Genomic DNA, 19420 nt, shown 5'->3' on the forward strand with positions numbered 1-19420 from the left:
AAAGTTTATTTTTTATTTCTGAAGGATGTGGGAACATTGTTACAAAAAAATAAATTTAGGACATTAAAAAACAATTTCACTTGAATGGATTATTTTTCCTCCTTCCCTTTTATTGGGTTTTATTTCGGAAAGAATTTTAAATTTTATATTTATTTATCGTTTAAACAGTTTTAAATAGAAAGTTTGAAAGAAAGTTTTAGTTTCATTAATGCCAAAGGCCCAAATTCTAAATTTGTATTGCAATTTTTACTTTGACTCAAGTGGCATGTTAGGCTTTAAGTTTCAATTCTTTTAATTTTTAAGAAACATTTTTTTTCTAAAAAATAATTTTCTTGGTACGCCGTTCATTATTGGATATTTGATACCCTTACTCCATAAAACTCGTTATATTTTGTTTAACTCTTTATTAAATTATTTACATATTTTGTTGAATATTGAAGTGACTTGGGGACTGCGGTCTGTCTGGGAAACGGGATGTGATCTCAATACTCTTCAAAGCCTTCTCCACCGTCCTCCTCGTTGTTGTCCAGACCGACCTCCTCGAAGTCGCGTTCCAAAACGGCGATATTCTCCCGCGCCTCCGTGAACTCGCCCTCCTCCATGCCCTCGCCCACGTACCAATGGACAAAGGCCCTCTTCTTGAACATCAGGTCGAACTTGTAGGACAGATTCGAGAAGGCCACCGAAATGGCGGTGGTGTTGGACAACATGCAGCAGGCGCGCGATGTCTTGGCCAAATCTCCGTCCGGCACAAACGCGGGCTTCTCATAGTTGATGCCGATCTTGAAACCAGTGGGACACCAGTCCACGAACTGAATGTGCCGCTTGGACTTGATGGCCGACACGGCCGCATTCACATCCTTGGGCACCACATCTCCCCTATACAGCATGCAGCAGGCCATGAATTTACCCGCACGAGGATCACACTTGACCATCATGTTGGAGGACTCGAAACAGGCATTGGTCAGCGTGGTGATGGCATGCTGCTCGTGGGCCGACCTCTCGGCGGACATCAGCGGAGCATAGGCCACCAGGGGGAAATGGATCCTGGGGAAGGGGACCAGATTCGTTTGGAACTCGTTGAGATCCACATTCATCGAGCCACTGAAACGCAGCGAGGCCGTAGTAGAGCTCACTATTTGAGCGATCAAGCGATTCAAATTACTATAGGCAGGTCTGTCCACACCCAAACTGTTATTACATATATCGTAGATGGCCTCGTTGTCCACCATGAACACACAGTCCGAGTGCTCCATGGTGGAGTGGGTGGTCAGCAGGGCATTGTAGGGCTCCACCACGGCCGTGGACACCTTGGGCGACGGATAAACTGCAAAGTCCAGCTTGCACTTCTTACTATAATCGGTGGATAGTCGTTCTACCAACAGGGAGGTGAATCCCGAACCAGTTCCTCCGCCCAACGAGTGGAAGATGAGGAATCCCTGCAAGCTATCGCACTGCTCGGCGATCTTCTGCAGTCGTGAGGTCACCCTATCGATCACCTCCTTTCCAATGGAGTACCGACCGCGGGCGTAGTTATTGGCCGCATCCTCCTTGCCAGAAATTAGTTGCTCCGGGTGATAGAGTTCCTTCATGCAGCCATTCCTCACATCGTCAATGACCGTGGGTTCCAGATCCACGAAAATCGATCGGGGCACTTGCTTGCCATTTCCGGTCTCCGTGAAAAAGGTCCGTGCATCATTCGCGGAGGTGTCGTGACCCACACTGGCACTGCTCCCGCTGGCTGTCAGCTCCTCCTTGGTCTTCAGGCTGCCGTCCAGATTGATGCCGTGCTCCAGGAGATACAGCTCCCAGCAGGCGTTGCCGATCTGGATGCCACATTGGCCAATCTGGATGGAGACCACTTCGCGCTAGTAGGGGTAATACAAAAAGGCGCCATTGTTTTAGGTTAGGTTAGGTTGCATTTGCATTTAGTAATTATTTTTACTACTCAAAAAACATACAATTCAACAAAATATTAATTATCGAAATATGTATTTTGATGTTTTTTTTTAATGTTTATTTAAGATGGAATCCTTTAAATACTATGAATTCCTATTTTATTCCTCATTTATTTGGGTCATTAGTCTATTGAAATAGACTAAGGTATTTAATAATAAAAAAAAAATGTTGATCAATATGTAGAGTTTTATATTATATTTATACAGAAGTTTATTTCGCAAAAACATTTATCATTAAAAGGCAGTTATAAATCTGGGGGTATTTGCATACACTTTTCTGTTGTATACCCAATTATTTGTTAAAATAATATTTTTGAATTTAGTTTTGGGGGAAACATTAAAGTGTTTTAGACTTTAGGAATTTGGGTGCAGATACTGATACATTTAAAGTTTTTAATAAGGCTTGGTCATCTTTTTTCAATTGCCCTATCCACTTTTATGAATTTCCACTCCCCACACTTTCCACTTCTTTAGACCTAACCAAGAGAAATGCATTTATAATCTCACCATTTTATTTGTGTGCTTCTTTGCAAATCTAAAATCGGGGTACACAAATTAAAATCTAATACGACCGAGGGACCTTTTGTTAAATATTTTTTATTGGTCTCGCCACGCGAAAAGTACAGCCTCAGGTTGGATGGATGGTTGGGGAGTCACTGGAAAAGCGCCGTTAGAAGGCGCCAAAGAGAAATGTCAAACTGGGTTGCAGTCCAGCGATCGTCGTTCCAAGGTTTTTCCAGGCTATTTTTGGCGGCTTATCGATCAAAATTCAAAATTGTTGGCATCGGTGAATGTTCTGAAACGGAGAGAGACCTGAAACTAATATTTTGGGTGTCTTCTAGCCAAGAGACATTGTTTAATTACAGAAACTCTGTGATTTATTAAAGATTTTTATACTTGACAATCTTTTAAAAACCTCTACAAATCGGTTTTAACTCTACTTAAATAAATTATATATGGCGCCTTAATGATGATTTTGAATCTATAGAGAGTGATTGTTCAATGAGAATCCTCGAGGCACCTGTATTTGTGTTGACAAATCTCTGTAGACACTTAATCTTAACTGGAACATAAAGTAAAAGTAAAAGTAAGTTTAAAACAAAGTAAATTCATTGATCCGGAAACAAACGCGGGTAAATATCATTCTAGGCACGCTAATCCTTGCGAAAGCCTGGGGGCAGGGTCACATCGAAAACGATGGGGGCATTGTTGGGTAGGTAATTGATGTCACAAGTGGATGCATTCACGAAGATAATCCTGCCGTCGCTGGTAATGCCATAGCCTTCGTGAACATGTCCGAAAACATGGTATTTCGGGCGGACACGTTGCTGCACTGTGCTGAGTAGTTCCACGCATCCCGCTCTTACGCCGGAACAGCAAAGATCTCCATGACCGACGGGTGGGGTGTGGGTGACCAGAATATCGATGCCCTCAGGTATTTGGTTCCATTTCTCCAAACAGGCCGGACCTCGGGGGACATTGAAGGCCCAGCGACAGAACTCCGGCTGCCAGGGAGATCCATAAATACGAATGCCCCAAATCTCCAGCAATTCATCCTCCAGATACCGACAGTTGGTCAGAACTCCTCGGACATTCTGCGTCTGCACAGCGTTCTCCAGATTCTCCTTGGCATTGCCCAAGGTGGGCAGATCATCCAGAATGGACATGCCAGTGTGTTTGCTGCTCGAAGCATGACCTTTGCCCTGATTCTTCTGGAAAGGATGGGTGAAGGTTCTGTCGAAACTCAGCTCATGATTGCCGGCAATCACGATCTTGTGGCGATGCGGCAGAGCTCCAATCCAAGTGTTGAACTCCTCCACCTCCTCCAACTGGCCGCACTTGGTGAAGTCCCCCGCATGGATGAATATGTCGCCATCTGGGATGTCGAACTTGATGTACGGGGTCAGAGAGTGGGTGTCGGACATGCACACTACTCGGGCCTTGTTGGGTGCCACTGTGGTGGTGGGTGGCTTCATCGTCACCTTGATCACCCGCTGCGATTTGCTGATGTCCCGCCAAGCGGCCGTGGGATCCTGGCTCAGCGGATGAACTGGCACTTCCATTTTGGTTTCTGCAATTGTAGATGGTGACTAATGTATTTCTTTATCAAGTTGTACTACTCTTTATATCGAATTAAAAATCTGACTTTAAAATTAGTTTCGTCAATTCGTGCTTGATTTCTGTAATTGTTGTTTAAAATTGAGTTTTATCATAGGCTTTACATTTATTTATTCTGTTTAATTCGCTTTATTTTGACTTGACTTGGCTTCATAAATAATTCGAAGAAGTAAACTTTGTCTGGTTTAAAATGCTATATTTGTTAAGATTTTGTACTTTACTTCGAGTAAAATTAATAAAGCTAAGATATAGTTATTTCCATTTTTGAGGAAACAATTAACACGGCATTAAAACGCAGAAATCAGTTTTCAAAAGATAGTAAGACCAATATAAGGTGGCCATAAACGTTATCTTACTACGGTCGAAATACTGGAAATTAATGGTACATATTTGCTCTAAATATGAAATATTACCAGTGACTGCAATAATATTAACCAGAGATAATAGATTTTTTGAATTTAGACAAATAGCAAAATTAACTTTGTTGGTTAACTTACTAGAGTAGTCCATTAGAAGTAGCAGATCCAGATGTGTTGGTAACAAAACTGTTTAAATTTTGGTAGCTTCAGCTCTACGCTAAGACCTAGTACACTCAATTCCGTTCGATATATAAAGTTTACATTGTATTTAACGTTTTCTTACTATTTTTAAGACTTTCCTGTGGGGCTCTTCTTAGCTTCTTTATGCCTCGTCGATTTGTGATTGTTTTGCCTTTGTGGTTGGGCCTTTAACCACTCAATGCAATCGCCGGCGACATTGTATAGCCCTGATTAACGCATTTATTTATGTTTAGTCAAGTATTTGCAGATAATTGCGATAAAAATGTAAAAAATAAAATGCAAAAAATTTACTGTCCACGCGTGACGTCATAGCCGGGCAAACAGCTGAGCGCCGATAACGTTTAACGTAACAAAATGCAACGTAAGGCAGCATATCGATAGGCGGTGGTGTTTCGTAGCCCTGGTCAAAACAAAAATCAGCTGCTTTAATATTTCTCTGCTTCTTCACAACGCGTAAATTTTCGTTCAACATTTGCAACAAAAAAAACTGCCCAAAAATTTGATAAATCAAATAGGAAATCGTTATTTCATAGAGTGCAAAGTGTCGTAAAGGATCAGAGAGTGTTTTTCGGCTGTTTAAAGACCAGAAAAGTGGTTTCTAGTGAAATTACACGCTTGGCTAGCAAAAAAATGGCCGCAGCTGCAACTTTCCCAGACGCGTGTTGTTTTTAGTCATTGTTTTAAAACAAGGCTTGTAATTATTTATTATGGATCACTTGGAGCCGCAGGAGGATTTGTTTGACACGGATACAGGTGTTGCAGGTAAGTTGTTCGGGTTTTTTGATTGTTTTCCCTTATTTTCAGGTGAGGGGCTATTTTGAGATTTCATTAGCCTTCTGGTTTATTTTCGTGTTTTTTTTGGGGCGCAGCTCGTGCCATTAACTGCACTTTTGTTTTTTATGCTTTTATTGACTTTTGTTTACGCCCACTTTTTGTGTGCTTATGTGTGCGTTCGTGTGTGTGTTATGGCACTGCATTTGCATTTCTCTGACTCCTTTACCTTTCTCCTTCTACCCCTCCCTATCAAACTCACACCTTCAACCGCGTTTGCATCTGTTTATCCGTTATCCGTTTGTTTGTTTGCTCTGTCTTCCTCATTTGTTAAGTGATGATTCACTTTGATTGCCGGCCATCCAAACGCACCTACACACTCACAGACTCTTTCTCTCTTTCACTCACACTTGTGCGCCTAATCAAATCCAGTAATTTATGGTTTTGATTCACTGTACCAATACAGTGGAGCAAATTCTTATTGATCCGGATACGGTTTGTTTACTTTAGGGAACTCGAAGTTAAAAAGCTCCAATTGTTTATATATTTACAAAGAATCGTCTGAGTGTTTATCTTCCAATTGTAATCAAATCAGAATTGTATATTCTCAAAATGCTGAGTATCCTCTTTTCAAAATATTTTCCTCTGCTCCTCTATGCATCAAAGTAACACATTAAATTTCTTTGTTTAAGAGTTTTCAAATGACCGAAGTAAACCATACAGGTTTTTCAATCGGTTTAATACTAATAATCGAAAATTATTTTAAAAAGTTTTAAAAAGATAAACAATTCTTGAAATAAGGTTTTAGCCACAGTTCACATAATGCAGTTTACAGCTCTCCCTTTGTCTTCTTAAATTTATTGACTCATCGTATTTTTTTGTTGGCGCACAGCACTTTTTCATTATACTTTGGGATTGATTTACCGCTACGCGAACTTATGGGTCCTATCTCAACGTGCCCCTGGAACACACCCCCAAGCAAACCGACCCACTCATTTGTACGCTTTTCATTCACGAAACCAACAAAAAAAAGGCGGGAAAAAGAGTGCCAAATAAACCTTGATAATGACATTCAGCACTGAAAGAGGAAGAAGAGCAGCGCAGAAAAACAAAACAAATGTCTGGCGTCAATGGGTGGGTTTGAAATTTCTATATGTTGTTTTTTTATTTTTGGGGCGGGCTTTTGCCACCACCACCACCTGGCAGTTATCCAACGGATTTTGTAGCGCACTGTGGCAAAATTAGAAAATTCCGCCAGCCATCCAAAGTCAAATGTCGAGTCGTCGTTACCATCACCTGTGCGAAATTGCATAAGTTTCGGGCTCCAAACGCTCGTACATCAGCCCATTCTCATTCACATTCTCATTTGTTTGCCCGCCGTCGAGCCACAAAGTACCAGGGGGAAAATAATACGAAAAATCAGCTGAGCTGAGCCCACTTAGGCCCTAAAAATCAAGTGCGTTCCCAAGTGTTTTAAGCGGGTGTAAAGTGCGTTCCGGTCGCGTGTTTACCTTCTCGAATCGCGTGCCTGTCCATCATTTACTAGTACCAACTCCTCTAGTTATGCGGTGGGCGTGATGTAATTTGCAATAAAAGCAGTTAACTAATTCACCAAACCAATATTGTACCGATGGAAAGTGCTTGCCAAAGTGCTAATTTTTCGTACATGCATTCGCATTTGCCTATATTGCAAACAATCTAGACGCGTACATAATCAATTTAACTGTTTGTCGTTACAAAATGCCCTAGGCTTTGTTTTTTATTTGTTTGTTTGTTTATTTATTGTGTTGGTGAAATCAATTCGCACAGAGTTTGTTTAGGAATTCGCCAAGGCAGTTGGCCGTTTCTATAATGGAAAACGCTTAAGTACAGCCAGGAAAGTAAATTATATACGGTCAAACTTTGGTAACTATGTTAAAGCCCCGACATATTCAATCCTTTAGTTATTCTTGTAAAAACTTCACGATCTTTATATACTAGAAAAATGTTTGATGTACTTTAAATTGATTGCTTTAACGTTAAATTTAATCTTTAAACGGTTGTATTATAAAGATAAATTTTTTACCATATCAAAAAAATATAGAATATAAAAATTCACTATCATTAACACTAATAGTAAACTTATTGTTGATTCAAATGTTAATTTATTTTCCATGACTATAACGAGCATTAAAAATATAGTGAAATCGTTGTGTTGATTTCTGTTAGATTTTATTGATTTCCAGTACCAAGATTAAGGAAAGTTCGTCTGTAAATTTATATACCTTTTCCTAATCCATTTCAAGAAAATGAAAAGCACTTTCCTTAAATTAGATATCCGCGGATTGCAAATGTGCGAAATTCGGGTTAAGGACGTCCTTTGAAGTGTTGTAGCCTAGCACCAGCCTTGGCTTCTCTGCGGGATTTCCACGTGGAGGGCGGAAAGTTTTCCATTAGCACTTGTCGACGGGGAGGCTCTTGCCAGGTTCCTCCGTAAATTGAAGCTAATGCGACCGATGTATAAGCACTAGCGGTGCTAATCAGTTAGAATTCGCCAAAGAGAGCAAACGCAAATAAATAAACAAACAAACGGTCATATCATCTCTCATTTCGTTTGGTATCGTACAACGCGGCGTATGAGTGTTGTTTTCAAAACAACTCAGCTGATTTTCATTTCGCCGCAACAGGAAAACAGCTGTTCTGTTCGCTCAGCTCTCTCGCAATTGTTAATCATATTTTTAAATAGACAATAATCGTTTGTTTTGATTTTGCGAGCGTGCGCGAGTTGCTCATATTTTGTTGATTTTCGTTCGGTTGTTTTTTTTTTATTCTGCTGCCATTGACGTCGCTCGCTCTTTTACTTTTTTTTCTGTAGCCGTAGCCCGTCCGTTTTTTCGGTTCGTTTTCGCCGCAGTCGAAAAATCGTCGTCGTCGCCGCCGTTTGCCTCGCATTTTGCACTTTGCGGTCAGCTCGAAATTTTTATTTTCGATTTAACGTGTGCTCCTCGTCTATATATATAACTATATATAATATCCGTCTATATGTGCGGCCATATCGAAATCGGTTCTATCGGGACCCACAAATAATTAGATTCAAATTGCCAACGTAATTTGACATCAGCCAATAAATAAACAAATGAAAAAATGTGTACAAGTTTCGTTTAGATTTTAAAACGCTGAGCTCATTATTTCTGTCTAATTAGCATAAAAGTCGTAAAGCTCTAAAGCGGCAGTGAAAATCATAAAAAATATGTTTCTTTCATAGAAAAATGAGTGTTCTTCGATTATCAGCAATCCCCTAGTAATTAAAAGTGAAACAAGCCTGAATATTGACCCAGTGGCATAGTTAATACGTCCTATCAGCAGACCCGCTTAAAATCAAATCTACTACAATCACAAGCTACAATTACTTCGTGGGTTGTGTAGAAGCACTACATCACGTGCTTATAATTTCAATACTTGTTCGTGTTAATCAGTGTTAAATATACTCACTATCGCGATTGTTCCCTAGTCGGGCAGAACAATTGTAAATCTGCCCGAATATCATTTTCCCAGCTGTGATACCCTTACAAATTTATGCTCCACTTTCATGTTATGGAATTTTCAATGGACTCCAAAAAAACTAAAAGGTTTGTTTAAAAATTCAAAATTTTGCAATTGTTTTTGCGTACTTAGAAGGCGATAATAAAAAAAAACGGGGTGACAAAACATTCATCCAGGAAATGTTTGGTTTACAAACGATAAAAAAAAATGTGATAAACAATTCGAAGGTTACGACTGTTTGTTGAAGTTCAAGTTTATGTGAAGGGAATGAAGAATCTCACAAGCTTACATGGTTTCGCTATATAAGTTATCTTATCAGGGTGATTACGATATTCTTATAATTTTATTGTTTTCGCTGTCACTTGCTGGGCCGATAATTGAAAAAAAAACGGCAAGAAAATACAAATTTTGAGAGTTCAAGGGCGCAGTTTGATGGATTAATGGTTTAGATAAGATAAATAATTGATAAAATAATTGATTATATTTTTTTTTGTAGCGATTCGTAGGTTCCTAAAAATGCCATTGTTTATGGTTTAAAACAAACACAATCAGCATACCGTTCGTATAACTTTAAATTAATCATGTGTTTCCGTAAAATTTTTCAAATATATCTCTTCAATTCTACAACGCCAATATTTTCAACTATCAAGCTATACTTATCGTCTGCTTATTTATTGAGCGTTCATTTCAAGAATCTTTGTTTTTTAGCTTTAACGCGTTTTTATTATTCTCCAATTTCTTTCTTATCATTCACAATCATTTTGAAAAAAAGCTTGATTTCCTATCAATTGCCTATAAATCACTGGATTTGAGTTGATTTAATTAGATGAGGATTTGTTTAACCCATTTTCAAAGTTTTTTTCCATTTGACCCTTAAACTTTTTCTAATTTCCCCATAAATAACAAGAGCAAACGGCAAGTGAAAATCTATGGCATACTCAAAATTTTCAACAGCGACATAAAAAAGCACCTAAAAATATTCCCATGCGCCAAACTATAGATATATTTTTTTCTAACGAAATCGAATTTGTTAAAACAATAAAAGAACTAGGAAAACAAATAAGTCGATTGTTTGTATTTTTCGTGCGGGATATTGAAAACTTCAAAAGGTATATTAAATTAGTATGGATTATAAAGCAACTAGATGGTTACGTTGATAAATATTGGAAATCTTTCTTTAAATGATTTTCAATAAATAATTGACTATTCCAAAAATAATTATAATAATATCGATGCTTGGCTTTAGCAATTTGAAATTAAGAAAATTCAACTCCATATAACCTTCAAATAAAAAAAAATAAGAGATTGGCAGTAAAATTCCTTACTTGTTATCTATAATATACCAGAAAAAAGTGACTAATGGGTATTTGAGAGTCGAACTCCGATAAATCAGATTGTTTGCCTTACTTTCCTGCCGCTGTTGCAGTTTTTATTTAAAATTTTTTCGTTTTATTTTGGATTTGACTTGGCCCAGTCCGACGGATTAATCGGTTCGCTGTGAGTTATTTGTTCGGGTTCGTCGAACATCTTAAAAGTGGAGGGGAATCGGGTTGTTTGCGTTGTTGTTGCTGTTGTTATATGACACATCCAGAGAGCTTTTATAAGACGTACGTTTCGTTTGGAACGATTTTGGTGAGCGTGTTAATACGGTATTAATAACGCGAACGTATATGTGTACATATGTTTTGGCACTTTGTTTGACTTTTCGTTTCAAACTTTTCGACTTTTCTCGTACGCATGTGTTAAGTAAAATGTCACACATTTTCCAGCCATTATTTATTCCGCTTCTGATTGCACACAACATTTATTTGCCTGGTCTTTGCTGTCTTAAAGCAAATTCCTTGGAGAAGATTTCACGGCTTTTGCTACAAAGTTAGGGATCAACCTTTGCTGTCCCAATGAGCCTTCTAAATTGCCTTGTACTTCAACTATATCAATTATTCACGGAAAGCGGCGAGGGAAACCTTTACCCTGAACTTTAACAGACCTTCGCCCGGAGCTCAAACAGCTGACTACTATGCATGACACACGGCATATCGTTTTGCATTACGTTTGGTAGTGACATCTATTATTTACCGGTTACATACAATAATACTTGACTTGGCCATAAAGGACACTGGTCTATTGATTGAATTCGATTTTTAAGGATTTTCGGTTTGGACGGATGACCAGAAAAAAGTCATAATAATTGAACTAAATAATAGATTGGGGCTATTGATGGGTAATCTTTATTTGCGGCATGGCTTACAAATAAGTGGTCGATTTTATGAGTTCATATTCAGAAATGTCTTCAAAAATCTAAGTTTAGCTTTAGAGTTAAACGAATTTTAATAAATTATTTAAATGGTCTTATTTTTATTTTTAAGACTTGCAGTGTTAAAACAATTGGATCGAACTCTTATAAATCTGGATTAAAATTCCGACAACCACCACAGACGTTCCCGAAATGTTAATTTTATAAATTTGACGTTACAAGAAATTTGTAGTTAAATTTAATATCATTTTTTAGAAATACAATTTTATCATGATATTTTATTGCACACTACCCGTCAACTTCTTTAGCTGGAATTTTGTTTCTGTTCTTATCACCACCATATCGTTAAAGAGATATGGCGTACCACAAGGAAAACCAAATCTTTAATTCTAATTATTATTTTGCATATTCCGTAGAGACTGTGTGTGCTTTTAACAGATGTCTAAAGGGAATTCCATCCATCAGGCCATATGGCAATATTAAGTTTACAATTATTTCTGGGCAATTAAGATATAGAACCAACTTATTGAATGATAACACGACACGATTCAGTCTCGAAACCAAGTATTGGGCCCATAAAGGGAGTTCGTTTCGGTCTCTCTTCCTAATTTGAGTTTTTGGGGCGTGTTCTTGCCACACCCCCACACTTGATGATGATTAAATTGTTGATGGTTGCTGATGATAATTTCTATTTACAGATTTCGCTTTATAGGCGTGTCCTAGAACCAAGGTTGGGTAAACAAAAAAAATACAGATCACAAATCAAAAATTCATACAGTATATATCGCTTATAAGCAAATTTTAGAATGCCAAAACATTTAATAAATGTCACAACGTATTTATTTTGGTACACACATATGTCACATAAATATCTAGCAGAACTTTCCATAAAAAAATATAAGAGTAAAAAAATATGGTATTTCTTTATTAAATCTTCAACATTAATAAACTTTGTGAAAAGTGAATTATTAGTTTCTGTTTGATCTTTTTAAATATAAAATAAGATATGTTAAAATTTCTTAGCCTTAACCCATTTTTTCATTTAAATGATATCATATAGGCTTTTTTATGATTTCTGCCTATAGAGTGAATCATTTTTGGGACTCTAAACATGTAATTCCATATCTATAAATAACTGATATGTGTAATCCGTTTAATCATAAAACCGATAATGATAATGTTTTTACTGTTCTGTTTTTAACCAGGCACAAATCAAAACCCAAATGAGCAGCACCTGAGCGATCCGGCTGTCTCGCCCTCCACCGCCAGTCCCAACAACAGCAACACCGCGACCACTGCCGCAACAATAACATCAGGGACCGCTGCGGCGGGAGGAGCGGGCGGAGGCGGAGGGGGCGTGCCGACACCAACAAAGAGCCCCCAGCGTAACGCTTTCCAGGAAGATGCTTATCAGGCAACCCTGGCTGGCGGCGATAGCGTCGATAACGTTGAATCAGCTCAATCGGAAGGCAATCCGAGTGGTGGATCGCCCGGCCAGCGTCACTCGATAAACTCGGCGGAATATACATCCACGCCGAAGACCAGTCGGAATGGTCCGAGTAGCACAACCGCCAGTGGGACAACTTCGCCCATTAATTACCAGCTGCCCGGCGATGACTATCCGTATGGCATAGAGTATGAGTCACAGCAACTGCAATACCAGCAACAACAGCCGCAACAGCAGCAACTTTTGCCAGTTACCGGAGTGGAGCAATCGCCAGCAATCACCTACCAAAGTTTGCCGGCCAGTCGCCAGAGTTACGCTTCACCGCCAGCTCTAGTGATCCCCCAGCGGCAGTCTTTGCTACCCTGGGGTGCCCATTCAAGGAGCTCGATCGTTAACGTCCTGCCCAGCTACAGCCAGGCCGAGATGCATGCCCTGGCCGCCAGCGTGGCCAGCGTGGAGATCTCCGCTCCACGACCTGGTGAGATTGTGATGCGTAACCTCTTCAGCGATTTTACTATTCAAGCGGAGAAGAAGATCGAGCTGGTGATGCTGGAGAGTGCCGACAAGAATCTATCGAAGCTGCTGCAACGCGGCGAGGATCAGCAGTTTGATCAGTTACTATCTGCTCTGGGTTCTGTGGCTGAGCACTGTCTGCCATCGCTGCTGCACACTTTGCTCGCATGGCATCGCCGCCAGTTGTCCGATATGGAGATCAAAAATGATCTTAAGAAACCAACTCCAAGTGGTAGTGGGAGTTCCCAGGCGGCGAGCAACAAGCCCACGGTGGATTTGGATTTCCAGCTTCAGCGAAGGGAAGCAGCTGTAGAATTCATTTTCTGCTTGGCTCTCATCGAGATACTCAAACAGCTGCCCTATCATCCGGGTCACGAGGATCTGGTGCGCAGCATAGAGAATCTGGCATTCAAGCACTTCAAGTATAAGGATGGGTTACAGAACAACCCAAATGCCCTCTATATCCACATGATCGCTGATCTGTATGCGGAGGTTATTGGCGTATTGGCCCAAAGTCGGTTTGCATCAGTGCGCAAGCGCTTTATGAGCGAACTGAAGGAGCTGCGCGGCAAGGAGGTATCTCCCACGACCACCCAGAGTATCATCAGTCTGCTGATGGGGATGAAGTTCTTCCGGGTCAAGATGGTGCCCATCGAGGAGTTTGAGGCCTCGTTTCAGTTTATGCACGAGTGCGGTCAGTACTTCATGGAGGTGAAGGATAAGGACATTAAGCATGCATTGGCGGGACTGTTTGTGGAGATTCTTGTTCCTGTAGCGGCGGTGAGTTCCAAATCTATTAATATTTTTGACTATTGATAATAATATTTGGAATTATATCTCGTAGGCCGTCAAAAACGAGGTAAATGTTCCCTGCGTAAAGAACTTTGTGGAACTGCTTTATGTGCAGACATTGGATGCCTCCACAAAGTCCAAGCATCGTTTGGCCCTCTTTCCGCTGGTCACCTGCCTGCTCTGCGTCTCACAGAAGACCTTCTTCCTGACCAACTGGCACTACTTCCTAGCAATGTGTCTCAGCAACTTAAAGAATCGCGATGCCAAAATGAGTCGCGTGGCCCTGGAGTCGTTGTATCGCCTACTTTGGGTCTACATGATCCGTATCAAGTGCGAGTCCAACTCAGCCACCCATTCCCGCCTGCAGAGTATTGTAAACTCCCTGTTTCCCAAGTGAGTTATTGTGCAATGCATTTGAAACTCTTGCAGATTTTTTCAAATTTTGAAAGTTTAAATGAATTAAGTGCTGCTAGCTAAATAAATATCTTAATGTCATAGTAGTTATTTTTATACCCTTGCAGAGGGTATTATAATTTCAGTCAAAAGTTTGCAACGCAGTGAAGGAGACATTTCCGACCCTATAAAGTATATATATTCTTGATCAGGATCACCTCCTGAGTTGATATAGCCATGTCCGTCTGTCCGTCTGTCCGTCTGTCCGTCCGTCCGTTTCTACGCAAACTAGTCCCTCAGTTTTAAAGCTATCTGCTCGAAACTTTCCCAAAAGTTGTCTTTCTATTGCAGGTAGTATATAAGTCGGAACGAGCCGGATCGGGCGACTATATCATATAGCTGCCATATAACTGAACGATCGGAAAAGCCATAACTTTGGTGTTTTTAAAGATAAGAAGATGGGACTTTGTATGGGTTTTATTTTTGGCCAATCAATCCGACATACCGAATTTCATAAGGATCGGCCGACTATATCTTATAGCTGCCATATAACTGATTGATCGGAAGTGCCATAACTTTGGTGTTTGTAAAGTTAAGAAGTTGGGATTTTCTATGGGTTTTATTTTTGGCCAATCAATCCGACATACCAAATTTCATAAGGATCGGCCGACTATATCTTATAGCTGCCATATAACTGAACGATTGGAAATGCCATAACTTTGATGTTTTTAAAGTTAGGAAGTTGGGATTTTTTATGAGTATTAAGAATGCATCATATAAATAATATTGGAGAATATAATTTACAGAGTATTCTGCAAGGGTATATCAACTTCGGCTCCGCCCGAAGTTAGCTTTCCTTTCTTGTTCACATTTGTTTCTTAAGATAGTTACATCTACTAGTTATGGTGATAGATTTTTATTTAAACCTTAAAGAATAAACAAACAAAACAAATCATAAATCACGAAACTGCAAGGGTATTTCAAATTTGTCTCATTAAATCATTACATGGTTAAACTATTGCTAATTTGTACTTATCTATTAACCTTACAGGGGTTCCAAAGGAGTAGTGCCGCGCGACACCCCGCTGAATATCTTCGTGAAGATTATCCAGTTTATCGCCCAAGAGCGTCTGGATTTTGCCATGCGCGAAATCGTCTACGATCTGCTGTGCGTGGGTCGTTCCATCAAGCTGATCCTCAATCCAGAACGCATGAGCATTGGACTGCGAGCCTTCCTAGTTGTCGCCGACTCACTGCAGCAGAAGGCGGGTGAGCCGCCGATGCCCAGGACGGTCCCAGCCCTGCCATCTGGTAACACACTTCGTGTAAAGAAGACGTACATCAACAAGATGTTAACGGATGACACCGCAAGGAGCATCGGCATGTCAACGTACTTCCCACATGTACGCAGGGTTTTTGTGGATATTTTGAGGGCTTTGGATGTACACTACGGGCGTCCATTGATGATGACAAATACGCAGAATCAGAATAAGGAGCCTGATGAAATGCTGTCCGGTGAAAGGAAGCCGCGCATCGATCTCTTCCGGACGTGTGTGGCTGCCGTGCCGCGATTGATTCCCGATACCATGACGGCTCACGAACTGGTGGACCTGCTTTCCAGACTGACTGTTCACATGGACGAGGAGCTGCGAAGTCTAACCCACCAGTCGCTTACGACTTTGGTGATAGATTTTCCGGATTGGCGTCAGGATGTCGTGCACGGTTACACTCAGTTTCTGGTGCGCGACGTCACCGACACCTATCCGCAGCTGCTGGAAAACTGCACACGCATCCTGTTCAACTTCCTCAACTTCTGGCGTTGTGCCATTATTGTGAATGGGATTAACACCACTAGTGCACCGAGCGTTGGAACGAATGTGGCAAGCACAGGACAACCCAAAGTGGCCACAGGCCCCGCCACGGGAACAGTGGTGCAGGGTACTGTGGTGCAGGGCACGGCAGCTCCTGCCAAGGACACTGCCAGCAGTCAGTTGTCCAAGCAACAGCATTTGAATACAGCCAGTAGTGCCGCCTCTAGCATCACCACCTCAAGTGGAATGTCGAGCATCACCCAACATACAGTGCTGAATATGGCCAGCGATGTGTCCAAAAAGAATGAGATTCCACTGGCCACCACTCTGCATTTCGTTGAGGGTTTTGCTTTGGTATTGCTCTGCAATTATCGTCCATATCTGCGCAAACTGGCCGCCATGATCCTCAAGGAGGTGAAGAATCTGATGCGGGCACTGGGTATTCCGGAAACGGAACCCCCACTGATTGATGTCATGGATCGCTGTGTGCCGTCCATCGTTGAGAAGTGCCTGCCAATGCTGCCGCAGACTGAGAAGACGGCTATTCTGAATGCCAATTGCATTGACCTGCAGTGGATAGCTGAAAGGTCCAGTGGAGTGTGGCTGGCGGGTCTAACAGATGGTAGGTGGTGACATTTAATTTTATACGTTAATAATATATATTTGTATTCCTGACAGACAACTCCAAGTCCTCCACGTCTACGCTAAACCTGTCACAGTCTAGTTCAACGGCGAATGCCGCGGCAACGGTGGCCAGTTCTCCGCAACCTCCTTTTGATCCCTGGGCCACTTGCTTGTTTGGATTGTTGGAAAGGCAGCGCATTCTGCAGCAATGTCCATCGGCGGTGGCTCAGGCCTGGCCAATTTGTTTCACGCGGCTCAATGCGCTTTATAGTGTCATAGATCCCACGTAAGTTTCAAAGAGCTTAGCCCTGTCTCCACATAAAATTAATTATTTCCTGTTAATCAGCCCCGTGAGCGACAATCGAGCTTCATTGCTACGAAGCTCGGCGCCCACCAAGAAAGTGCCCACCGAGAGTCAGAAGGATTCGTATCTACGTCTGTGGAGGAATCAGGTTGCATGTGCTATGCGATTGGTTCCTCAAATCCCCAGTGTTGCCGTTCGTTGCGCGTCACCTGATTTAAGTTTGAGGTGAGTGAGACTTCATAAAACATCTATAAATCATTTTCACACAGAGAAATAAATAACTTTCAAAATGTCATCAAATCAGTTTTCTTAAGTATTATTATTAAATCATATTAATATGCACAATATGAAATCTGATTTAAAATGAAAACTTCATATATTTATTTCAATTTCAATAAGTTTAATATCTAACAAGTCAGTTTTGTGTTATTTTTCTCTGTGCATTTATTGTGTCCTTTCACGTACTGCATTCCAATTTCAATACAAACAAGACACTTCATTACTTCTGTTTGACTAACACTACGAATTCAATTACTTTCGGCACGAATTTGCATGTAGTATTTGTATACTGTAGCTGACCTGAGCTTTGTTATTATGAGTGGGTGTCAAATTAAAAATTTTAGTTCAACATGCAAATCCATTTTATGTTTTGTTTTTGTCATTGCATTTTGTCTAATTGTGGGAATGGGCGTGACTTTGTTTTTAGTTTTGTGTGACAAGCATAATTACAGACACCGAAACATGCAGTTTCGTAGACACATACATATATTTTATGGTATTTGAAAATGTGTTTTGTCTTTCTTCATTTGCACTTGAAATCGTATTAGCTTTAATATGTCATTATCTGTAATTGCCATCTGCGTTATTCATAAGTCAATTTGTATGGTTAGCTGAATTGTTTTACATGCATGCACTCGATTGGATTTTGCATTCAGAAATTACAACAGGCTGCACAAACATAAACACAAGGACACCATTGTCAATATTTGTTAACCCCATATATGCGTGTTTCTTAGACTGTTTATTATTTTAGTAAAATGTATAAAAAAGGGTGTGATTAAACTTTAAAGCTTAGGGTTCACACTTTTGAAAAGTGTGTGCTTGATACACAATTTAAACTGTGTTTGAACTACCTACAAATGAAATTTAAATGAAGTAACATAAAAAGTATCCATCGTTGGAATTTAAAGTTAGCTTATTAACTAAGGGAGCAAGGTGGAATAAAAAGAAAAGGAACAGAAGAGTCGAACGAAAATAATGAATAACCAAGTTAGTGTGTTAATATTGCAAATAAAAGTACTTACTGAAATGTACTGCTTCTATTGATGCTATACATTTACAGATATTCCATGCAGATTGTTAATATATAATTGTTTTCATTATAACTTTTTTTCGCGCGGAGTAACACGGCTTAGAAAGAGTAAATTAATGAAAAGAAGTTGATTAGAATAAGCACTTTTAACATTGAATCAATCAATAATTACTGAAATGAATAAGATTTAAGTAGGGACCACCGAATTCTTTAATCCATCTTATTTTAATAATTTCATTTCGCAAAACAGTTTTTTGTTGTAGTCAATCATTGTTAATATAGTTTAGCGGGTTGTTTGTTGAATTGAAATGTGATGAGAAATAACGCAACCCACAACACACATCAAAGAACCCAAATGTATTCATCACAGCAGTCTGCAAATGTGGCCCGGTGGAAAATGTCAATAAAAATGGGTATTTCACAAAAAGTCCACTCCCACACACACCCACCACATGTCCACGTGAAGGTTAAAGTCCATGTCCACACCAACAGAACATCCTTTGGGAGCCGGTCATACAGATGGCTATCTATTTGCCATGATTAAATCTCTGTGCAAATGCATACATAAAATATTGATCATATAAATCGTATTCGAATCATCACAAGCCGTTCAAACCCCATAAACCCTGCTGTTTATCAATATATATATATGGATTGTAATTTATAGTTTACAAGATCAGTCGGACTCGCGTTCGCTGTCCGATTCCCTGGACAATATACCATCCAATGTGTTTGGGCCCGAGGGAATCGTCACGCGATTCACGCTGCCACTCTCCTATGGACGCAAAGAGGCGCGACAAAAGCGACTTGGGTAAAGCAAATAAAACTAAAACCAAATCAAAACCAAACCAAACCAAACAACTATGCAACGAAATACCTGCAAAACCGTAACTCTAACTTATTGTACAAATACCTGACTATATTTATGAATGCAAAATGAGAATATTTCTGTGTTTATGATGTTTTTTGTTGCGTGTCTGAGTTTTTATGTGTATAGCTTTGGCATGTAATTAAATGTGTTTCCAAAAGTTTTGATCCTTG

The 19420-nt window shown here is 40.0% G+C and overlaps 3 protein-coding genes across 16 annotated transcripts in view; 1 reads left to right on the forward strand and 2 right to left on the reverse strand.

Annotated features, from left to right (window-relative positions):
• Positions 1-389: 389 nt before the first annotated feature.
• On the reverse strand, positions 390-2612 carry LOC108042174 (tubulin alpha-4 chain). The gene is made up of 2 exons (XM_017120336.2): positions 2466-2612; positions 390-1868 (listed from the first exon to the last, which is right to left on the reverse strand). Exons 1-2 carry the CDS (start codon positions 2466-2468, stop codon positions 483-485), a joined length of 1389 nt encoding a protein of 462 aa, XP_016975825.1. The 5' UTR covers positions 2469-2612; the 3' UTR covers positions 390-482.
• A 223-nt stretch (positions 2613-2835) lies between these two features.
• Positions 2836-4957, reverse strand: LOC108042175 (metallophosphoesterase domain-containing protein 1). Of its 3 annotated transcripts, XM_017120339.2 has the most exons (3): positions 4719-4957; positions 4574-4659; positions 2836-4029 (listed from the first exon to the last, which is right to left on the reverse strand). In XM_017120339.2, the coding sequence occupies exons 2-3, from the start codon at positions 4584-4586 to the stop codon at positions 3113-3115; spliced, it is 930 nt and encodes a 309-aa protein (XP_016975828.2). In that variant the 5' UTR covers positions 4587-4659; positions 4719-4957; the 3' UTR covers positions 2836-3112. The 3 variants fall into 3 exon arrangements, with proteins under 3 accessions (XP_016975828.2, XP_016975826.2, XP_016975827.2); XM_017120337.2 differs by lacking the exon at positions 4574-4659 and having other exon boundaries at positions 4735-4957; XM_017120338.2 differs by lacking the exon at positions 4574-4659.
• Positions 4958-5052: 95 nt separating this feature from the next.
• Positions 5053-19420, forward strand: part of LOC108042158 (protein furry) — a 54784-nt gene continuing 40416 nt past the window's right edge. For 5 of the 12 annotated variants that reach the window (XM_017120301.2, XM_017120298.2, XM_017120299.2 and 2 more), the window contains exons 1-7: positions 5053-5398; positions 12389-13923; positions 13988-14328; positions 15380-16761; positions 16818-17049; positions 17110-17292; positions 19047-19190. In XM_017120301.2, the coding sequence (XP_016975790.2) occupies positions 5344-5398; positions 12389-13923; positions 13988-14328; positions 15380-16761; positions 16818-17049; positions 17110-17292; positions 19047-19190 (3872 nt within the window). In that variant the 5' untranslated portion in view covers positions 5053-5343. Of the gene's footprint in view, positions 5399-6813; positions 6864-8311; positions 9016-12388; positions 13924-13987; positions 14329-15379; positions 16762-16817; positions 17050-17109; positions 17293-19046; positions 19191-19420 lie in introns of those variants that run through there. The other 7 variants (XM_017120308.2, XM_017120306.2, XM_017120307.2 and 4 more) reach the window with 4 other exon arrangements.

Source organism: Drosophila rhopaloa, unplaced genomic scaffold (genome assembly GCF_018152115.1).
Source record: "Drosophila rhopaloa isolate 14029-0021.01 unplaced genomic scaffold, ASM1815211v1 contig_163, whole genome shotgun sequence".
Classification (NCBI taxonomy): domain Eukaryota; kingdom Metazoa; phylum Arthropoda; class Insecta; order Diptera; family Drosophilidae; genus Drosophila; species Drosophila rhopaloa.